This window comes from Pyrus communis, chromosome 8 (assembly GCF_041283825.1).
Source record: "Pyrus communis isolate YQ-2024b chromosome 8, ASM4128382v1, whole genome shotgun sequence".
Lineage (NCBI taxonomy): Eukaryota > Viridiplantae > Streptophyta > Magnoliopsida > Rosales > Rosaceae > Pyrus > Pyrus communis.
In genome coordinates, this window is record NC_142572.1 from 5,420,607 (window position 1) to 5,442,742 (window position 22,136).

General features: G+C 37.2%; 3 protein-coding genes across 5 annotated transcripts; 2 read left to right on the top strand and 1 right to left on the bottom strand.

The window, feature by feature from the left end:
* Positions 1-5,671: 5,671 nt before the first annotated feature.
* Positions 5,672-12,832, top strand: LOC137718793 (putative pectin methyltransferase QUA2). 2 transcript variants are annotated; one of them, XM_088698810.1, is made up of 9 exons: positions 5,672-5,873; positions 7,017-7,764; positions 7,858-7,990; positions 8,856-9,096; positions 9,548-9,773; positions 9,889-10,064; positions 10,200-10,503; positions 11,255-11,393; positions 12,270-12,832. In XM_088698810.1, the coding sequence occupies exons 2-9, from the start codon at positions 7,055-7,057 to the stop codon at positions 12,426-12,428; spliced, it is 2,088 nt and encodes a 695-aa protein (XP_088554936.1). In that variant the 5' UTR covers positions 5,672-5,873; positions 7,017-7,054; the 3' UTR covers positions 12,429-12,832. The 2 variants fall into 2 exon arrangements, with proteins under 2 accessions (XP_088554936.1, XP_068314429.2); XM_068458328.2 differs by lacking the exon at positions 5,672-5,873 and adding an exon at positions 5,927-6,294.
* Positions 12,833-13,290: 458 nt separating this feature from the next.
* Positions 13,291-15,665, top strand: LOC137718795 (protein WHAT'S THIS FACTOR 1 homolog, chloroplastic-like). The gene has a single exon (XM_068458330.2). It carries the CDS (start codon positions 13,484-13,486, stop codon positions 14,708-14,710), a length of 1,227 nt encoding a protein of 408 aa, XP_068314431.2. The 5' UTR covers positions 13,291-13,483; the 3' UTR covers positions 14,711-15,665.
* Positions 15,666-16,267: 602 nt separating this feature from the next.
* Positions 16,268-19,905, bottom strand: LOC137718794 (uncharacterized). Of its 2 annotated transcripts, none has more exons than XM_068458329.2 (5): positions 19,407-19,905; positions 18,776-19,168; positions 17,355-18,675; positions 17,102-17,248; positions 16,268-16,989 (listed from the first exon to the last, which is right to left on the bottom strand). In XM_068458329.2, exons 2-5 carry the CDS (start codon positions 18,827-18,829, stop codon positions 16,442-16,444), a joined length of 2,070 nt encoding a protein of 689 aa, XP_068314430.2. In that variant the 5' UTR covers positions 18,830-19,168; positions 19,407-19,905; the 3' UTR covers positions 16,268-16,441. The 2 variants fall into 2 exon arrangements, with proteins under 2 accessions (XP_068314430.2, XP_088554935.1); XM_088698809.1 differs by having other exon boundaries at positions 19,273-19,441.
* Between the last annotated feature and the right edge of the window lie 2,231 nt (positions 19,906-22,136).

The following is a 22,136-nucleotide window of genomic DNA, read 5'->3' on the forward strand; positions in this document are numbered from 1 at the left end:
CGACCTAGAACTAGAAGTGGATATATCCCTTTTTGCTCTTTCTCTTACGCTACTTCAAGTGCATCCCCAAATTATATGCCATACACATATCATATGAACGATTCCCAACTTATAAATCTAACACCGTTACAACCTACAACGTTAAAAGTAGCATAAAAGACAAAGTTATAATGTTGATGCCTCGATGTAACTTTGAAGAGATACTTAATAGATGAAAAGTTGAGAACCTAACCTAACTCCATCAAATGGAATTTAAACACGACGCATCCACTTGGCCCTAAGCTATCATAGTCTACATTGTCAATATCACACCATATAAAGTAATAATGTTTTTTCTAACACAAACTAAATTATTTGTAACATTAGTAGTGGTAAGTAATAATACTATTTTGTTTAAAAGTGTTTTTAAAATAATTAAAAATGTTTTTGGTGAAAGTGTTTTTAGAGCCAATCCTTGGTAAAAATATAAGTAAATCTTAGAAAAGTACTTACAAGAAACACACAACTAATGCTTCTTACATGAAACACTTCAAGTGTTTTTCGAAGCAAAACCACTTTCAGCAAGTCTAGCGAGGCTCTCCCAAAACTTGTGTAGTTGTACTTTCTTATCAAAGAAGCTCTCAATGTTAAAAATTTTAAACCAAAAAAAGGAAAAAAAATTAAATGAATGGCAATCAAAAGGCTAGATATAATTTTGTTTCATAATTTTTTTTTGCAAGAATGAGTGTCAAAAGAAAACTCAAAAGATGTTTCAACATGTCCATTTTTAATTTTTTTGGATAAAAATAGAAAAAGATTAGGTAACAGTTTATGATCGCGTGTGAGGTAACAACCCGTTATCCGAAAGAAAATTACCCACTCATTCTCTCTTTACAAATTTCATTAATAACAAGAAGGAATATACACACACACACACAGAGGAGAATTAAGCCAAAACTCTCGCAATAATATACATTAGCCAAATCGATAAGTAGAACAAAAAGACAAATCTCGACTTTGGGCAGAAATTGCAAATACCAAGATCATTGACCAATCAGCAACCTGTGTTACCTTTCGATAAATATATGTACAAATAAAATTGAGTTGATGAAGATGCCATAAGCAATTGTTTCAGTCATTTAGCAAAAAAACAAAGCACTATGGAAAGAACTTTGTATAAATGATGAACCAAAGTGAATTAATCTGTTTCAATCCAAAATCGTTTTCATTTGCGAAAAAAATGACTTACATAGCATGAGTACATATTGGTAAAGTCTCGTATCAATAAATAAATACATGTATAATTGTTTTTTTTTTTCCACATGTGTTGTAGTTTCATTAGCATGGGACGCCAATTGCCGATATACCCATGTCATGTAACTTGTTATCCATTTACTGATCCAAACTACACGACTGCCTTAGTAAAAACTAGAATTTCGCCATGTCAATACATCTTAGTTATTTAATTTTGTTCTTTGAAAATAAAGAAACATTACAAACTAAATCCTACTACCATACAATCAAATTAATAAGCCAAAAGATTAGACTAAGAGACTCTCCGTAACAAATTCTTAAAGAGATTTAAGACTCTTTCCATAACAATTTCTTAAAGAGGTTTGTGATATGCCCTAACAATGGAATGGATAGCCTCCCACTAATAACTCCAAAAACCCTAGTCCGTTATGGGTAGGATGATGACGCAGGTAAATAACTCAATCCGTGACAAAAAAAGGAGGAGAAACACGCCCTCCCTCACACTCAGACTCAGAAATAATGAAGCTTTCCATTTACTGTTTTTTGTTTTTCTGGCCTCACCTCACCTCAGCCTTCGTTTTTAACAGCGTGCCTCGTGGCTAGCCAGTAGCCACCCTATTCAACTCCCGTGTCTACGCTCCACCGCCACCGCCACCGCCACTACCGGACAACTCCTGCTCACCCTTATGACTCCAGGCTGCAATCCTCTGCGACACACATGCATCTCGCCAATCCACCTCCACCCGCCACCTCACCACTCCAGTCCCACCGACACAGATAAACACGGCAACAGGGTCCCACTGATCCTCTCTGGATTCCTTTCCACCTAATCCATCTAATCCGAGAACCGAGCTGTTGAAATTTGATTCAACGGCTACAAATAGAAGACTTCTTTAAAAATGATAATAATTGTTGGCGTTATATCAAATTTCAATAATCCAGATCCCAAACTAAATAGATTAGGCGGAAACGGATCCCTTTTCCTCCTCACTCCCTTTGCTTTTCTCCCTTTATCTTATGAAAATTTGCATGTGTTCCCCGTCAGCCCTTCAATAATTTTTTAAGAAAAAATCCATTAAAAAAGTCCAGTTCTATGGTATAATTTATTTCAGGGCTTCCAATCCAGTGTGGTAATGTGCATGGTTAAACCAATTGCCGGATGCCACGTCAGCGTAGTGAAATGTTGAGGAAGAGAAATATTGCTCCATTTCTGTAGGACAGGGGATTTACCTTTTCGCTGATTCTCTGACCCAAAGTGTATCATTGCCTCATCCAACAAGGGCTCACGTGTTAAGAGTAAGATTCTCTCCTTTTCTATTCTTATCTTCTTTTCTTTCTTTTTCTTACATATTATTTTTTGTTTTATTATCTTTATAAAAAAATCAATATAAGATGTTAATATGGCTTAACCGTGACCGTTCAAATAGAAGGGGAGGGAAGTGGAGAGAGATTAGGAAGGGAGAGAATCCTTCTCCCACTTGTTATTCAATACTACATTTTGGTAATATTTTTTTTTCACATGTAAGTGAAAGGTGTTAAGTTCAAATCTCATGGATCTCGTGGATGGTGACTTCGATATTAAATTAGGTTGTCTATTGTGTGACTTAGACGAATTCTTTCTCTGCTTAGTGTAAATTATTTTTACTTAAAAAAAATAAAAATAAGGGCTCACTTATTTATTTGTTTATTTTCTCCAACTTTACTATGAATTTATTTATTTTGGTATGTATATTATCGTTTACTCTGTGTCGACAAACACGATAATATAATTATGTTAAATTTATTTAAACTACGAAGAAAAAGATTTGAACTTGAATGCATATAATTGAATACATTAATGTATCCAACTTGGCTAAACTCATTTTTATTTATCTATTTAAATGATAAACATATACTCTTTTTAGTTTTTCACATACTTCTATTTTATTCATTCAATTGAATAATAAATTTAAAAAAATTAAAAAAACATGTGAAAACTTTAAAAATAAAAAGTGTGACATTTTTTACTGTTGTGAATGTGATTCTTCCTGGCTAGTAAATCTTATCTTAAAGCATTATCTGTCTTTTAGCTTTGCATGAATTACATTTGAAAATCTGTCCTCAACTGTGCCAATTTTTAACCCCACAAACCAAAAGCATTTTCACTGTACAAACAAACACATGTGATATTTGCTTTTTGTTCCCTTTATAAAAATTTCAGAAATTATGACTAAGGTAATGTACGTATTTGTCTTATAACCATTTGCATGTAAATATCTGACCGTAGATGCATGATTGTATAAAATGCGTAATCCTCGATATACTAGCTGCCTTTTTAAAGCGTGCTATTGAAGTATTTCTTTGGTTTTGAATTGTCTGCCTTTTTAAAGCGTGCTATTGAAGTATTTCTTTGGTTTTGAATTGTTAAAGCGGAGTGGGAGGGAGTGAGAAGTGATGCAAGTGCAGAGTGGGGAGGGTAAATTATAAGATTGTTTAGTACAAAAATATAGAATGGGTAACCAAGCCTAAGTGTCCGGCAAATAAGCCGCAAGTCAAAGTTTATATTTTGGTAGATCCATAAAAACAATGTCTCCTCCTCAGATCTACCTTTGCACATAGATAGACACACAGACACAAAGGAAGTCAGCAACTAAATTCCCCAGTTGCTTTTTTCAATCATAGGTTTAAATTTAATTCTTTGGAAGATTGAGTGGGGCTCATCCCAGAAAGCCCATTCTCTCATACCTTTAAAGAGAATTTTTCTTGTTATAAAGAAAAAGAAAAAAGGTTTTAGTTTCCAAGTAAAAGAGGATTTAGAATTACGATGTAGTGATATTCTTCTTCACTTATAACTTATAAGTGAGAGATTTTAAGTTCAATTTTCAACAAAGGCTAAGTTAAACCATATTATTGCTAGCTCATTGTGAGGTTTAGCTTACTCTCCCACCCCTTATTGTAGATAAGGGTTAAAGTAATATAGGGGAGAGAATTTTTGTAAGAGTTTTTGAACATTAGTCCTTAAAAAAAAATTGAAATTAAAAAAAAAAGAAAAAAAAAAGAAAAACTTGTTAGATTACATATTGATTTTAATCCCTTGAAGTGTATTTCTATTAAAATTCATATTCTTTTTTTTATTTTTTATTTAATGTGTATTTTTATTTAATATCTCCACATTATAAAAGTTTTGATTCTAGTAATATGCACATTTTAGTTCTTCTAATTATAAATAAACTTAAATGATAAAACATTGAAAGACATTAGTGACACATAAGAAAAAAAAAATATGTAAACATATAAGTGTACGAAAATGACTATATCGAAATATGTTAAATTAACTTTTTATACCGAAATCTGTATACCAAAATATATTATAATGAATTAGTGTACCTCCATGTTTGTACCGAACTATGTTTGTACCAAAATCTCTGTACCTTAATATTTGTACAGAATTATAATATAATGAATCGAAATGTTTGTACCTAACTGTATTATAATGAATTTGAGTACCTAAATATTTGCATCAAAATATATTTATAATGAATTAATACTTAAATATCTGTACTAAAATATTATAATGAATTAGTATAAACTTAGAAAAAGAAAAATCATGAAATTACCAAAAATAAAAATCACATGAATTATTAATGTTGGCATTTAAATAGAACCAATGGACTAAACTCAAATTTTTATCTTGTATGGAGAATTAATCTAAATTTCATCTTATTTAAGGATTAAATCTAGTTTTTTTTTATAGGTTTAGAGATTCATTCCTTAATATTACACAAAATACGAGTTTTTGGTTTAAAATAACAGGTTTTTACCAAGATTCAGAATGTAAAATTATATTTAAAAATGGTTCAACGATTTAAAAGTTAACTCAAACATGATTCTGTTTTAAATTGTTCTTTTACTATATTAAATGAAGTTAAATATACTAAATACATGTAAGTATTGTAGCCAAATTTTAAATTGTATAGTAGACATGAATTTTTGCTTTTCAAAATGAAAATATACTTTAACATTACATTTTCACAGTCACAGCAAACCAATTTTACTTCTTGAAATATTCTAATAAAGATGTCACTGGAGTTGTAAAATGTCTGTTTATATCCTCAATTTCACATCTTTACATTAAAGTTGTTATAAGGTGATAATAAAGCAACGAGACATTCTTTGTGACGGCAAAAGAAGACCGTCTATTTAAGAAAACAAATGACTATCTTGTCAAAAAGTTCAAATGACATAAATATAGTTAATTGAGTGGATATTATATACTAAAAACTCATTAGGGGGTATGCTTAATAAGTAATTAACAACATTCACAAGGTTTTTGAAATCTTATAACGAATTTTCTTTCTCGAAATTTCACTTGTACAAAAATAAAAATAAAAAACCTTGAAATTTCGGAATACCAAATTCACCAAACACCTCTATAGTCGTGAGATAAAGAATAGTGAGTGTGAGTAGTGATACCAACTCATATTAGATCAAAACTAGTCGGAAGGAGGTCTCTTTCGTGGAAGACCATGTGGCTCTACTGGCGACCAAAATAATTTGAATGCCAAATTGGGAAGAATTTGGGGCATTTGATATCACATTTGTGATTCCGAAAAAGTGTGAATTAAGAATTTACAGCAGCGGTGCACTTCCTCTCCTGCATGGTAACACATAGCGTGTTCTTTCTGCATATATTAAAACAATTTCTTAACAATATACAATCAATATTTATATATATATTTATACTCTCTCTATAGTTCTGTATTTTCTCTTTCATGTTACATAGTATTCAGTTTTCACGAGCTCTGTCGTGATTGGATCGGTATAAAATCCTCTCCCTCCCTCTCTCTCTACTCTCTCTCTACTCTCCTCTTTTTCTGTCAGCTAAGCATTTGAGCGGAAGAGGGAGAGATCGACCCAAGTGAGGGATGAAATCGGAGTCAGAGCAGCACAAGTGTTTGTGGCAATAAACAGACCGAGCGAGTCCATGGACTCATACTGATTTCCTTCCAACAATTTATTGGCTCTTCTTTTCTGTTTCTTTCTCTTTATCCATTGCCCTCTTCTCTTTCCCTAATTAAAAAGGTACTGTTTTTTCTGCAACTACTTCTCTCACTTCTGCTACATTTGGCTCCTTCTGCACAATGGGTAACCACTGTTTTTGCTATCGGTGGATTGATCTCAAATGGGTTTTGCTCGCTTTGTCCTTCTGGGTCTTTTTTTTTACACACTGAAATTTTAGTATAAATATGCGTGCCCTTTTGTTATTAGTTCATTTGGGTACTTGAAAGTGATTTAATTTTTTGGTTTTTTTGGGTGTGGGAAGTGATCCAAATCTTTAGTTTATATGTAAATGCATCTGCTTTCTGTCTCTTAATTTCTGCAAATCTTAATTGTTCTGTCTTCCTTTTTTTTTTTTTTTCTGGGTTTGTTCTTCCCAGTTGATTCTTGGTTAAAGTGATTTCCTTTTCTCTTTAATCTATCGAAGCGTTTACGGGGTCTGTCTTGCAGCTTGGTTAATGGATCTAGTGAGGGAATGATCATACTGGGAATGATCATACTTCTCAGGGAATACTTTTGATTCATTCCTTTTTTTTTTTAAGCTTATTTGATGAAGTTATGACCTCACCAGAAAAATAAAGCTTTTTTGAATGATGAATTATGCAATTTTCTTAGGATTTAAGTGAAGAAAATTTGTGGGTTTCTGTCTTTTTTTTTCACCTTTCAGCTTGTTTTTCTCTTGTTTGAGCTTTCCTGGATGTCTTTTGGTTGTGTATGATTTTTAATTTTATCTATTCTTTTAACAGACTCTTGTTCCGCGGTCTGCATCGATTGAAATCAAAGAATGGTTAGACCTCTGCATCGAGGTCCGTCTGGGCCGCGGATGTCTGGCAGTAGCAAAGATTTTTTTGACTCCCAAATGAAAGATAAAACAGATAAAGAAGATTTGGACAGAAGAGCTTCTTCGGATAACAATAGTTTTGCATTTAAATTTCCCATTCGAGTACTTTTTCCGGACAATTCTCCTTCCAAACATGGAAATACCGAAAATGGCTTTACATCTGATCCCTTCATGGCTGGTACTCCCAGAAGTCGGCACAAGTTAGCACTGCTACTGTTGAAGTTAAGTTTAGTTTTGATTGTTATTCTAGCTCTTTCCGGATCCTTTTGGTGGACACTCTCCATCTCAACAACTTCAAGAGGTCACATATACCATGGATACCGGCGACTCCAACAGCAACTTGTTTCTGACCTGTGGCATATCGGAGAGCTTTCTCTTGGTTCTTCAAGGTTGAGAGACTTGGAGTTTTGTCCTCAGGAGAACGAAAATAATGTTCCATGCTTCAATGTTTCGGAGAATCTTGCCTTAGGTCTTGCTGATGGCAACGAGTATGACCGGCATTGTGAGAATGGGATGAGGCAAAATTGTTTAGTTCTTCCACCTGTGAATTATAAGATTCCTCTTAGGTGGCCTACTGGTAGAGATGTCATCTGGGTGGGGAATGTGAAAATAACAGCGCAGGAGGTACTTTCTTCTGGAAGCTTGACGAAGAGGTGAGCTGGGAATTGTCTTGTAAGCGAACTTTGCTCTAATTCTATTAACCTGTCCTGGTCTTGCATTAATTTTGAGTTTCCATATGCTTACAGGATGATGATGTTGGAAGAAGAGCAAATTTCATTCCGTTCAGCCTCCTTGATGTTTGATGGTGTTGAAGACTACTCACACCAAATTGCAGAAATGATAGGACTGAGAAATGAATCCAGTTTCATACAAGCTGGGGTAAGTGGATTGGAATTTTTGTGTATTAGTTGTTGGAACTGACCCCACATAACAATGGAATCATTTGTTATCCTGTTCCTTTCTCTTGATTGATTCCTTTCGTGTAGTTTATTTCACTTATATTTAGGTAGAAGTTTAGTTAAGCCAGTTAACATCTTTATTTTAATGCACATAATCATCTTAAACAAGAAGGGGTTAGGAATATTATGTAGAATTTAGGCCAAGTGGTTAACATCTTTATTTTAATGATGTTAATCATATTGAACAAGAAGGGGTCCTAGCCTAACCCCTGGTCCAGAATATTCAGTTTACGAAATGATTCAGCATCCTTTTTTTATGTGGTAGTTGGAATTTACATGTGGGTTAATACATCAAACATCACCATTGGCATGAAAATTGCAGCTCAGGTAATAACCAGTTCAAACTGTTTTAAGCGTGTTTACGTTTAACATTGCTAACTCCAAAAGAGACTGCAAATACTTTATAACTCCTTAGGGTATCCTACCAAGTTGCTTTTTTAGCTTTGGTTCCATTATACGTGTTCATATGAACCCATACGTACCACCTAGAAGGGTACATGTCATATCCATTGGTTTCTGATTCATGATTGATCGTTACAGAAAATCTTATATATGGATCTGATTATGTCAAAGACAAATAGAGCATGCTGTTGTTATATTATGATCACTTGTAGTGTATTTTCTCTGGGATGCACTGCAACACAGTTATGTGCCTTATGGACTTATGGTATGTAGACGCTTGTGTCTATGTACATATTGTCAAGATGTGTGGTGGTTGCACTGAATTTAAATCTCTGCTTTTATGTTTGAATTGGTGAATGAAACTGTCAACATTAATTCTGCAGGTGAGAACCATCTTGGATATAGGATGTGGTTATGGTAGTTTCGGAGCACATCTCTTTTCCAGTCAGATCCTAACTATGTGCATTGCAAACTATGAGGCTTCAGGAAGCCAAGTTCAGCTGACTCTTGAAAGGGGTCTTCCTGCAATGATTGGTTCTTTTATTTTGAAACAGTTGCCTTATCCATCTCTCTCTTTTGATATGTTGCATTGTGCATGGTGTGGCATTGATTGGGACCAACAAGGTAATGCTCCTCCTCTTTAACAAGTGTTTTCTTTCTGTGCCTGCATACACCATACCTTTTAACCAACACTAATAACCTACTGCTTCTAATTGTACTCCATGAAGTGCATATATTTTAAATGTTCAGTCTACATTATGTTCTTGTTTTCTGTAATAGAATTCTTTCTGTATTAAAGAGTTTTCAGAAATATAATTAGACATAAAGTTTTTGGATTTGCAATTTTGTTGAGAAGTGGGATTGCTGAAAACATCACATTCAACCATTAATATACTAATAGGAGAAAAGTCTTCAGTAAAAACAAGTTGATGTGATGCCCAAACCTTTGCTTGTATAATCTCAGAATCTGGACTGTGAGTTTGAGCACCTTGGTATTCACTCTGAATTTCTTGATCTGGATGGGTACATGTTTACCGTATATTAATCATATGTACAATTATGTTATGTGCTACAGATGGGATCCTCTTGATTGAGGTTGATAGAGTTTTGAAACCTGGTGGATACTTTGTCTGGACATCACCTATTACCAATGCCGAGACATTTCGTCGTAACAAAGTGAATCAGAAAAGGTGGAACCTTGTACGTGATTTTGCAGAAAATCTATGCTGGGAGATGTTATCGCAGCAAGATGAAACAGTTGTATGGAAAAAGACTAGTAAAAGGAATTGTTATAGTTCACGGTAAGGAAACTAACATGGATTTTCTTTTGAATGTGGGATCATAAGTGTTTGGTCTTTTAGTGCGCAAGAATAAGAGCCAAAACTGATATGTAGTACAATCTACTTATTTCTTCAGGAAACCAGGTTCAGGTCCCTCTATATGCAGCAAAGGTCATGATGTTGAATCTCCATATTATCGACCACTCCAAGCCTGTATTAGTGGAACTCAAAGCCGCAGATGGATTCCTATTGAAGAGAGGAAAACCTGGCCTTCTAGGGCTAATCCGAACAAGAGTGAACTTGCCATATATGGTACTTGTTATGTTCTTGATATAGCCTATTTTGTAGAGAAAACAAATGCATTGCTCAGCCACTAACTAGTCTATTGTCTGCTAATTTGTTTTCGTGAAAATCATATAATTCATGTGTATTGAAATTTTCATGCAGGATTACATCCAGAAGAACTCACTGAGGATGCTGAGACGTGGAAAATGGCAGTACGGAATTATTGGTCTCTTCTGTCACCATTGATATTCTCAGATCATCCAAAGAGACCTGGTGATGAAGATCCTTCACCGCCCTATAATATGCTTAGAAACGTACTAGACATGAATGCTCATTTTGGTGGTTTTAATTCTGCATTATTGGAAGCTGGAAAGTCCGCATGGGTCATGAATGTGGTCCCAACAAATGGACCCAATTATCTGCCCTTGATCTTAGACAGGGGTTTTGTTGGTGTTCTGCATGATTGGTAAAGCTACTTTTATTTTTTTTTTCTCACATCTTTTTCCTCACAATTACTCTTAAGCTTGATGTTTAACTTGGAACCTCTTAACCAAATTTCATCTGCAAAAGACCACATCTCGGCTTAGATAGAATTGCTTGCGATCTGAAGTCTTGTTGCAAAAGACCAAATTTCCTCACAATTACTCTTAAGCATGATGTTTAACTTGGAGCCCTCCAGTTTACTATCACATGGATAGGATATAACATAGATTACTTACCAGGGATTTTTCTGTACTGGATGTTTAGTAGGCAGCTTAGTGATCCTTCCTTTTTGTTAATCAGTGGCGTAAAACCAAACAGGAATTTTCTTTCATAAAAAAGACTTCTAGCGCTTTGTATTATGCTGACTTTACACAGGTTTGATGGGTAAATTCTTGATGGGGGAAATAATTCAGCATTAAAATACTTTTGTAACTTCGGAGTTATCTGGAAAAAAAAAAAAAGCAGTGCATACTGAGGGATGTCATCATACTATTGGTTTGTGAGAGGACATTTGTAACTGTTGAATTACTGAGCCCAGTGGATTGAATTTGACATAAAAGTGGTATTATCATGGTATTTGAATGGTTGAAAAGTTGATTTGCCTCCAGCATGTTTTACATCATGTTCTGGAGTCTGGAAGCTGGACTCATATCATCATTTGTACTTGTTGTAAATGCTACATCGTTGTTCCTTTGTAGGTTTTTGTTTTAACAAGAATTTTTATCTGTTTCCAGGTGTGAACCCTTTCCAACATACCCAAGAACTTATGATATGGTGCATGCAGCAGGACTTCTTTCCCTTGAAAGTGATCATCAGCGCAGATGTACCATTCTTGATCTATTCACAGAGATTGATCGATTACTTCGTCCAGAGGTACCCATATTTAATAATTCTCATCACATTTCATCTACTACGGTTATTTGACCAGTCCTTATATTCCGTAATAGTTTTGGTGAGGCAGAAGAACTAGTCAGACATGTCACATGCACCATCATTTCTGGATGTTGATTATCATGCAAGATTAGAGAGCATATAATTTCGGAACTGTTGTTGGCGCTCCAAAAATCTCCTTATGCTCTCCTCACATGTGTATATTTCTTTCTAAAGATAGATAGTTTGGAGTGCACAATGAGAATTTTTTGGATTGCCAATAACAATTCCCTATGGCTTTTCGCACTCGAGATTGAATTCATTGCTATGCAAAGTTTGTCAGTCATATTATTCATAGGTTTACAATTTAAACAAGATGTAAGTTTTGTGGGTGATTCGTTACATCCAAAAGAGAAACTGCATATATGGATCTGTGGAGCTATAATACTTCAGATTAACAATGAAAGTTTTATTTGGTTTGGTGGTACCGATAATGGTGGTTGGTTTTATCTCTTGCAAAAAAATAATGGCTGTTGGTTTTGTGCGTCTTCTAATCATGCATGGTTTATTTTCCGTACGGGTAGTTTGCCTTTAACCTAAAGAATGGAATAACTTTTAAGATTTTCTAGGACAGTCGCACATCAGTTCTTATAGATGTGTATATATCTGTTTACATGTAAGGATGGAACTGGCATACACAATTTTGTCTTGTTTTGTACAGTTTCTTATACCGTCAAGGTTTATAGAAATTAACAACAAAGCTAACTCGAGTTCCACCAAAACACAATAGACCACTTACAGTTGCTATATAGGACGGCTTTTTGTTTGCTTCATTATGTTTGTATTTTGAACTCTTCTGATATTAGTGATTGTTTACAGGGTTGGGTGATATTCCACGACAAAGCTGCTCTCATCGAATCAGCAAGAGCTCTCACGACAGGGCTGAAATGGGAGGCACGCGTGGTGGAAATCGAAAGCAACAGCGGTGAAAAGCTCCTCATCTGCCAAAAGCCTTTCTTCAAGAAGCAAGCAAACTAATAAAGCAGTTTCCAAAGGGGAGCCTGAGATACACGGTGGTAATATCACTCGATTCATATTCATTTACTTATTTTACTCAATCATCATAAAGCTCTGCCATTGAAAGGAGAGGGAACCAAGATTTTAGGACAGACGAAACCAAAGAAACAATACGACGCCTATGGAGCCGGTCGTAAGGCCGCCATAGGACATAGGGTAATGTAATTATTTATGGTATTGAGGTCCGGAGCAAAGTTAGAGAGAGAGAGAGAGAGGAGTGCAGATTATATTTTTAATCTTCCATGTAATTTCTCGTTGTTACTATACAGAACCACATGATTAAGATTGTGAAGATCATCACAGCATAAACAAATGCAGTCAGTTTGTTAGTGTATAAAACATGCTTGTCAACGCATTTAGGTCAAGCATCCTCAGCCTCAATGGTTGATTTAATTACATTCCAAAGCTTACAAATCACGAATCTGGCTACATTATTTACATGTGTTTGATACAATCACATTTCGTGTTTGATCTCTGAGAAGTGGCAAATGGCATTAGTTCTTCATTTAGTGGCGTCTTTCTTTTCTGATATTGGAAGAAGTCTCAAATTCAAATATCTGATCGAAAAACTTTGAGATCTATATATTTCTCAATCAAGTGTCAAAACTTAAAAGACCCCATATTGTTTATTTTTACTATAATTTCTGCGAAGATCATGACCACCTTCCTGAAATAAATCTCGTCCTTATTTTCCATTGAAAACTGGGTAAAGAACAATGCAATTTGATTTTGGGAGTTCTATCTATACAATCTAATTTGCTTAAAATAATAGAGAGATTTCAAATTTGGAGTTAAGTTATACCTATTGGCCTCGTTTGGTGATGAATTGAATCAAATAACTCATTAGATTCAAACTACGTTGAATATGGATTATGGAGGAATCGATATTGAAGTTTCTTAAGTTTATTTAAATTCTAAATTTTAGGGAAGGTTTAGGAAAACCAATGGAGTTGCTAATTTGCATTTTGCCCACAAGATTTAAGTCTCGGATTCTCAGTTGAGCTGGTAAAGCATCCATGGCGTTTTGGCGCCTCCTCATTTCCAAAACCCTAAACCCTAAACCCTCACCTCCCCTCCCAAACACTAACCACTCGCCGCCCTCCCTCCTCCCTCTCCTCCTCCGTCAAACCTCACCGTTCTCCACCTCCTTTCTCATCACCAAAACCCCAAAAAAATTCAGAAAAAAGCGCAAGAAGGACGAAAGCCCCCGAACCAAGCTCGTCCAGACTCAGCCCAACCTCATCCCCCACTTCGAACACATTGTCGAGCGCGACGCTTACTTCCGATTCCTCACCAAATCGAAAGACTTCCTCTCCAAGCAGCCCCACCGCGTCCTCCGCCTCGATGATGCCGGCAAGCTCTACCGCGAACTCGGCTTCCCTCGCGGCCGAAAAGTCGCCCGATCCCTCCAGCGCCACCCCCTCATCTTCCAAACCTACCGCCACGATGAGAACAAAATGTGGATCGGATTCACCGACCTCATGGAAGCTCTGCTCGAAGAGGAGCGAGTCATAATGGACTCAATGGAATCGGACCGAGTCAACAAGGTTCGTAAATTGCTCATGATATCCACCAACAAGCGTATCCCTTTGAGTAAAATCTACCATTGCAGGTCGATTTTCGGAATTCCTGAAGATTTTAGGGACAGGGTTTCGAAATACCCTAATTTTTTCAGGATTGTGGTTGAGGAGGATGGGAAGAGAGTGCTTGAAGTGGTGAACTGGGATCCGTTGATGGCGGTGAGCGCATTGGAGAGGGAGTTTATGGTGGATGAGGAGAGAGTGAAGAGGGCTTTTCGGTTTCCAGTGAAGCATGGGAAGGATTTGGGCCTGGAGATAGAGGATGAGAGGAAATTGAACATGTTGAATTCGCTTCCGTTGGTTTCGCCTTATTCGGATGGATCAAGATTGGACCTTTGGACTCTGGAAGCGGAGAAGTACAGGTTGGGAGTGTTGCATGAGTTTTTGAGCTTGACATTGGAGAAGAGGGCTTCCATACACCATGTTGTGGAGTTCAAGGAGGAGTTTAGCTTGAGCAAGCATACTTATCAGATGCTGTTGAAGCAGCCCAGAAAGTTTTATCTGGCCGGGACGGAGATGAACTGGGTTGTTTTCTTGAAAGATGCTTATGACCGAGACAGGGTTTTGATTGAGAAAGATCCGCAGGTGGTTTTCAATGAGAAGTTGTACAAGTATGCTGATATGAAGGAAAGGGAACAAGGATTTGTTGATCAATGGAGGTGATGAGAGGGTTTTAGGCAAATTTGAGTGAATTCATTCTTTGCTTGAGCTTCAAGGAAAATTGGGTAAAGGCCCAAACTTTATGTTGTATAATGTACTGGAGGAGTAGCATTCTTAAGGAACCCTGGGGCTACAACAAAATCGGCGATTCAGATGCATCATAGTTATCTTGGCTGGTCCTTGACATGACTGTGTCTTGTGTTTCTAGGTTTTTGAAGTCATAAGAGAAATCATATGATATGAACCTTGGGGCACTATGTGGATTTTTGGATATATGTATCATCAATGATAATCCATATTTGGCATTTTGAGATGAAGGTGTGCGAAAATTACGCCTCCTAGCTTTGAGTTGCAGCAGGAGTCTTCATTTCTTGTTGATCAACTGGACCTAGAGTTAAAGTGATCATTGATCATACGAAAAGCTCAACAGGGAATTATGTGAACTGGGGCAGTCGGGTACTACTGAACAAGGATTTACTTCAATAGCCGTCAAGTTCTACCGTAATTGCTTTGCTACTAGATTTCGGGTACTGTATGATTGGTGAAAATGAGCTTCATAGAGAGGTGTAGCATTGATTGGCAGTTGGAATCTCTTATAGCCAAGTGAAGCCAAAGAAGTACAATATTCATGTCAACAGGTTTTTGTATCCCGTCAGACCTTGAAGAGACACTGAAAACAACAGAGCCAACAGGGCCTTGTCTTGGATGCTAGTCTCAGGTAATTGGGGTATTGTTGTGTGTTTGAATTATCCGAGCATCTCCAATGATATGTCAAATTATTACATGTTTATGAATTGTTTCAACCGAGTAGTCAAATCCTACATAAAGATTTGATACATCATAAGATTACACCGAAGATTTGTTTTTGTTTGCAAGCATTATGATCATGATGTTTTCCTGCAATTCTTTCCACATCAAATTGTGGTCCAATTATTTTTCCTTGGTGGGACATAAATAATGCTGGCCTAAATGATCATCTCCAAACTGTTAGTCTGAGCTGTCTCTCAATAATGTGCCAAGCTTTGTGAATGTTCTTCAACTGTTACCTATATCTTACGGCCTCGTTTGGTTGCTCGGAATGCTAGAGTGGGAATAAGAATTCAGTTCATTTCCAGGACTATCCTAGAACGGAATGGTTATAAAAATTCCATTTCGGTGTTTGGAACAACTGATGGATAAGAGATTAGGAATTTGACACCTTTCCAATAACAAACCCCTGCTCTGTTTCTCTCTCTTATTTCTTATTCTTTTGAAAACATAGAACTACTTAAATTGAATAACACCCCGCTTGGGATGTTTCCAACTCGCTTGCATCATTTAAATCCGATAGAGCTGCTTGGTACATTGTCGATATTATTTGTTATCAACAGAAGATGAACAAACTACCGAAAACAACCAGCCTATCAGGTACTAGAGATTGGCATCCAGCACCGGATATTCATTTTCCAAATTCTTTAGCTGTTTTGGATGTATCATGCAGTAGGTTCAGGTAGCTGCATCTGTGTTGGTTTCAAATATAGCCTGTGACCATCTGATCGCATGCTAAACGAGATTCGGAAATTGGGACAAGAAAGCAGCCTGAATATATTAACGACGGAAAACTGAAACATGAAAACCACCAGATCCTTTGTAGCCCGAGAGACTTTTGAAGAAACACCGAAAACATCAGGCAAGGGAAAACACACCTAGAAATTTTAAGTTAAAATATTTGCAAGTCCCCTAACTTTGGAAATTCTAATGCGATGAAGAGGGGAGTTCAGATGACACTCTGACCATGCTCTTCGTCTTGCTTAGGTTTCGCTGTACAACACTTGCCCCGGTGTTGTGCCCATGGGTAGGAAGTGATGAGCTTTTCTTCGATGGCAAGGCATGAGTATTTTTAAACGATGCGCTTCTCTGGCTAAGCTTCTTGCCGGATTTTCTTCTAGGGTTCCATCCTTTGTTCCCAAGTGCAGCTTTGGCAACACTGTCTGTGACTACCCCCCTTGCCCTTTGTGGCTTGATGGACTGCTTGTTCAGGTACACTAGCTTTGGGAGGAGACTGCAAACTGTCTTGCGTAGTTGCTCATCGCCGAAGTTGTTCTGGATTGGATTCCCCAATAGATTCACAGCCTGCAGTGAGTTGTAGTTAGCCACCAGCTGGCCCAGCGCCTTTGTTGTTGTGATCTTGTTGAAGCTCAAGTCCAGAACTGTTAGCTTCAGTAGCCTATGCAGGCCCTCAACATCACTGATCTTGTTCCCGGTAAGATATAGCTCCTTCAATACACTACAGCTTGATAACCCTGGCATCGTGAAAATCCACCGAGTCAGTGACCGGAATGATACATTTTACTAGAGAAAGTTTGTATTCTGATGTCAACTAGAGGGTTGAAAATCAGAAGGATTTAAGCTCACCACGTCCGATTCTAGAAATTCGGTTGTAACTGAGATCAACTACTCGCAATCGGGTTAAGTCTCTTAGTCCGTCAATGTTGCTGAGCTTGTTTTTGGACAAGTCGAGTGCGTGAAGGCTCTTCGGCAGCAACCCTGGAGTAATGTTTGCTGCAAAAGTAGAAGGACAAGTATCCAAGCAACTTGGTTAGCTATAAAAACCAGTACGTTTTAAGTATTAACTCCTACAGTTTATTTCTTTTCTGCCAAAGCATACCTATGAAATTGTTCGACAAGTTGACGGACCGAAGACTGCAGAAGCATGAAATGTTGGGGATAGCTTTCATGCCCATACCAGATATGTGAGCCACTGTTGAGGAAGAATTTAGAGACTGTATCACAGTATTAGCATGTAAGGTATCCTCTTCAAGACCTCGGCTAAAGTAAGTGGTGCTTTTCGATCTAGCGGTCTCAGGAGTCATGGGAGACTTTGGAGTCTTAGGAGTGGGTGGTGATTGTGGGGAGACAATTCCCTCGTGGTCATCTTCATTATTTTCAATGGAGGTTTGTATTCTGAGATCTTTCATCCACTCTTGCACTCTTGAAGATGATGAGGGTTCTGTCGAGAAAGCAACCCACTGGTTCTGAGGCCATAAGTCCGACGCACCAATGTGAAAACCACCCCAGCTCTTGTTGTCATCTACAATGTTCTTCCCCCTGTCCAAGGATTGTCCAGTATATGATAGTGGTGATTCTGTCTTGCCCAACTGCATAGCTCGATTTGGTTCGAGTGTATCTGAAGAGTACCCTCCTTGCTTGTTCACAGAAATGGGACTAAGTGTCTTTGGTTTGGCATCCCATGTTCTGTGCAGGTTCCTGTGGCTCCAAAGGAACAGCTTCCACCACAATTTTCGACTTCGCGAAGGCAGAACTTGGCTTGAAGAATGCTTCTTCAGCATCACTCTATCAGCACTGTAGTGGCTTAACACAGAACCAGGGCTGCCTGGATCGACATCCTTCCTCACACAATCAGCCATTTCCTGCAGTTCTTCGAAAGACAGAGACTTCAAAGCAGGCATCTTAGAGGACATCTCTTTAACCACTTCCTTATGAGTCTCCAAATTAGAGCATGATCTGGTAAGCTTTGGTGATGCCCAAAACTCCGCCTTACCAACCCCGGGATCGCTAAGATGCCCACTTTGAACCCTAACGACACCTCGAGCGCTCGAATCAGGTTCGGCTAAGTCCAACTTCCTTGATGGAGTCACTTCACCTGAAATGGCTTCATCTAGTTGCAGATCAGAGTGATCATTAAAAGAGTTTCCCCTGGCTATGGGGCTCTCTTCGTGCTCATATTCCCCTTCATAAGCCGCTGCTTCTGCTGCTTCAACACCCCCGATAGGACTTTTCGGGCTCCTTGTATTGCCACTAGGAGGGGAAGAGTACTTCTTCTCAACACCATAAGGTATTAGGACTCCTAAAGTTTCCGGCTTCAATTTCCCATCAATCTCCAACGATTTCACAGGCTGCTGTTGAAGCCTGACGTGCAGGGTTTCAATTCCCTTGCGCAATTCACCACTTCTTGTAGATTCATCTCCCTAAAATCGAAAACAAAAGTGACCGAAAAATCAGCGGTCATCACAATTCACAAAACGAACACATCACATTATAAGAAAGAAACCGAAAAGATTTTCTCACCTTAACCTTCTTCTTCCCCCTAACAATTGCAGAAAAGCAACTCAATTTTGCCATTTTCGATATGAAAAACTCCGAATCCTCAAAGATAGACCGAAACCCGAATTTCAGTATGTGGATTTTCCTGCTGTTATCTTCAAAACTGAGCTCACATTCCAATTCCAAAGGTCTGATTGAACGCTGCAGCTGTACATAGAGTGATGGTTGGATCAAGGGTTAACCATAATCAACGGGAAGCCACCACACCGGCAATCGAGGCCACCCGAAACAGGGCTGAGGGCCAGAGAACTGAGCACCAACGCCTGCCCCAGCTCCAGAAAACTTGTCTGATTCGTCGGCCAGAGTTGTATCTGCTGCAGCTTCTCTATGGAAGCTTTGAGATTATATTGCCCTCCTCTGTCGCACAAAACAACAAAAGACGAATCGAACACATTAGACAACTCCAAAATAATTTCGACACCAACCCACTTCAGAAACAATCCCAAATCCCCAGAAACTACCGAAGATATGGACTTTATTGCAGAAAACAACCACCACAACGTGCAGTTCGATACGTTTCTGTACGGACAATTATTCGTAGCAAAAAATATACATCGTGGCTTTTGAGAGTTATACGTTAGAGTTTTTTGTTTACCTGCCAGATAGATTGATTTGCTTTGTTTCCCCAACACCAAAGCAAAACTTTTATGCTTTTTCAAGGCTTCTCGTTTGTGATTACCAACATCACATGTGTGAGAGAGAGAGGGTGCGTGGAGGAGCGCATTCACTCTCCACACCCGCACTCAAGAGTTCGACTCTCGTCCTCTTTCGCGGGAGCCTTCAAAGCCTCAACCCCTTGTTTGGAATGGGAAGAGAGAAAACGCCTTGGTCCTTTCAACTGGAAAAAAGAAGAATTTAGCTTTTAAGGAGTCCAAAGAAAGAGGTGGTGGTTGTGGTTTTCAGGTTGTCAACTAGTTAAAGCCACAAGATGGAAGGGAAAACACTAGAAATAGGGGGAGGGAGGAGGACGATTGTAGAAGAGGACATACGTACGCGCATGTAACACGGTACTATCTGTAACATCATGTAACCCTCCCAATATAATATAGGACCAAGAATAACAATTGTTAATGAAAATAAAATATCAAATTGGCAGGTTTTCTTACAATGTATCGGTGTTTTAACAACTAGATTGAGATTGTCAAAATTTAATAGTACACATCCAGTCGTCCAATGCAGAGGTGCATCCTATACATTGGTTCATTGTAAAATTTTTTCATCCCTCCTGAACTTTGGTGTAGCCTTAACAACCCGTCTTCTCCTTATGTAATTGTGTAGTGGTGCTTAAAAGTACGGGTGGGCGTGGGTTGGTTTGGGTCGGTTTTGGGTCAAAACCAAAACCAAACCAACCTAGTCGGTTGGGCTAAAATTGCAAAGCGAAACTGACCAAACTGGGTTTAAAACTAATCAAGTTGGTTAATTGACAATGGCATATTGGTTTGGATTGATTCTCAATTTGTGTGAAAACGAAAATACATAACAAGTTTCTTTCCCAAAAGCTACAGAACGTAGCATCAATATGAGTGATTGCTCAAAGGAAAGCACAAATGAAGTAGCCAAAAGAGAACACCAAAGTAGCAGCTGTTGCCTTCTCCAAATGGTTCCCCTGTTCTTCTCCAAAGGGACTCTTAAACTAATCAGGTTTTATTTTCATGTGGTGGAAGCACGGTAACTCATAAATAACTAACCATTTATGTTACTACATGTATTAATTATGATTAAAAAAATAAAATAAAATATACGCGGGTTGGTTCGGTTAGTCACACCTTAAAAATTTTGGGAACCGATTAAGGTCGGTATGATTCAATTAAACCAACGATAATTAAAAGACAAAAAAAAAAAAAAAAAAAAAAAACAAACAAACAAACCAAACCAAGTTGGGCGGTTTAGTCGATTTTTTATTTATTTTTAGATGCCAACCCTACTTAAAAACTAACAACGGCTATTTTATGCATTTATTATTTCTTATGTAAAAAGAAAAAAAAATCCCTTCATTATATAAGAAATAATTAAATGCACAAACTAAACCATGGTAGGTTTTTCAAACAACTGGCAATTATTATTATTATTTTTTAAAGGGATAAGGTTGCACAAGAATTAATGTGGGCGAGCAAAACCTACACTGGAGAAATCGAAATAACATCTACCAACTGCCGCCTACACTAAAGAAGTCGAAAGCCTTGCAAAATAGTATAAAAAGGATTGTTGATGTGTGAACATCATGCGTAATGTCAATTGACGTCAGAGAACTATACTTTTAAGTCTTAACCACTAAAATTATAAACCTGTTATTTTGTGAGGAGTGTTACCTCGTATCTAAAAATAACATTTATCGAGTGCACATTGACTTACACTAATGAAATCGAAAGCCTTGCAAAATAATAATATCAATTGATGATAGAGAACAGTACTCTAAATCATAACCACTTAAATTATAAACCTGTTATTTTTATAGAATGTGCAAGCTTTTGTATTTTATCCGAGTTTCTTTATACAAAATGACTAATCATAATATTCTTTTTCTAAATCTATCCATACGAATTACGCCAGGTACTCACTCTTCAGCTCCCAATTTTGCATGGACATTGTTATTGCATTTTAACATTGCAACTACTTTATAGCGACGGCTGATTGATATTAATCCTGACGTTGAAATGAGTCGAGGAGGTCGTACTTATGAGAAGGACATCATATTTAGGAATGTCCTTAGATGTCGAGATAAAATTTTCTGCATTTAAAATGAGTGTGGCGTTTTATGACTTCAATTATTGTTTGATATATATAGTAATTAAGTTTATGATGATAAAATTAATAAAAATTAAATTTATAATCATGTGTTAGTCAATGATTTGAACCCCTATGTTTCACTCACATAAGTCGCTCATAGAGGTGTTCCACCTTGATTGCCCTTCTTATTTGCTCCACTCAAGATTAAATTGTGTTAAGTCAACTGTTCACGCATTTTTGGCATATTAATGCGGGTAAATTTACAATTAAAACTCCACTTCACATGCATGAAAGGTTAGAGATTGCTTATTAGGGCGGCTAATTAACCATAGTAGTTTTCATCATATTATATTAGTATTTGCCTACACATTTTGTGTGTATAAACATATTTTTTTAGAAATGAGAAAGGGAGAGAGAGAAAAGGTGGGGGAAGTGGGAGATTTTTGTTTTTGGGTTTTTTTTTATTATTATTTTTTTAAATATTGGAGGTATTTGGTATTTTAACATCACTTTTAGGTGAGACTTCAATATAAAAAAAAGTAAAATTTGGACATGTGAAATTACATTATTGCCCATCATTTTTTAGTGTGATAGAAGA

Coding starts and splice junctions, on each gene's coding strand:
- LOC137718794 (XM_068458329.2), bottom strand. CDS start 18,829: ATGGCAAAATTGAGTTGCTTTTCTGCAATTGTTAGGGGGAAGAAGAAG. Junction 18,676..18,775: donor GGGGGAAGAAGAAGGTTAAG/GTGAGAAAATCT, acceptor TTTCGATTTTAG/GGAGATGAATCTACAAGAAG. Junction 16,990..17,101: donor AATTTCTAGAATCGGACGTG/GTGAGCTTAAAT, acceptor TCACGATGCCAG/GGTTATCAAGCTGTAGTGTA.
- LOC137718793 (XM_088698810.1), top strand. CDS start 7,055: ATGGTTAGACCTCTGCATCGAGGTCCGTCTGGGCCGCGGATGTCTGGC. Junction 7,765..7,857: donor TCTGGAAGCTTGACGAAGAG/GTGAGCTGGGAA, acceptor ATATGCTTACAG/GATGATGATGTTGGAAGAAG. Junction 10,504..11,254: donor GTTGGTGTTCTGCATGATTG/GTAAAGCTACTT, acceptor ATCTGTTTCCAG/GTGTGAACCCTTTCCAACAT.
- LOC137718795 (XM_068458330.2), top strand. CDS start 13,484: ATGGCGTTTTGGCGCCTCCTCATTTCCAAAACCCTAAACCCTAAACCC.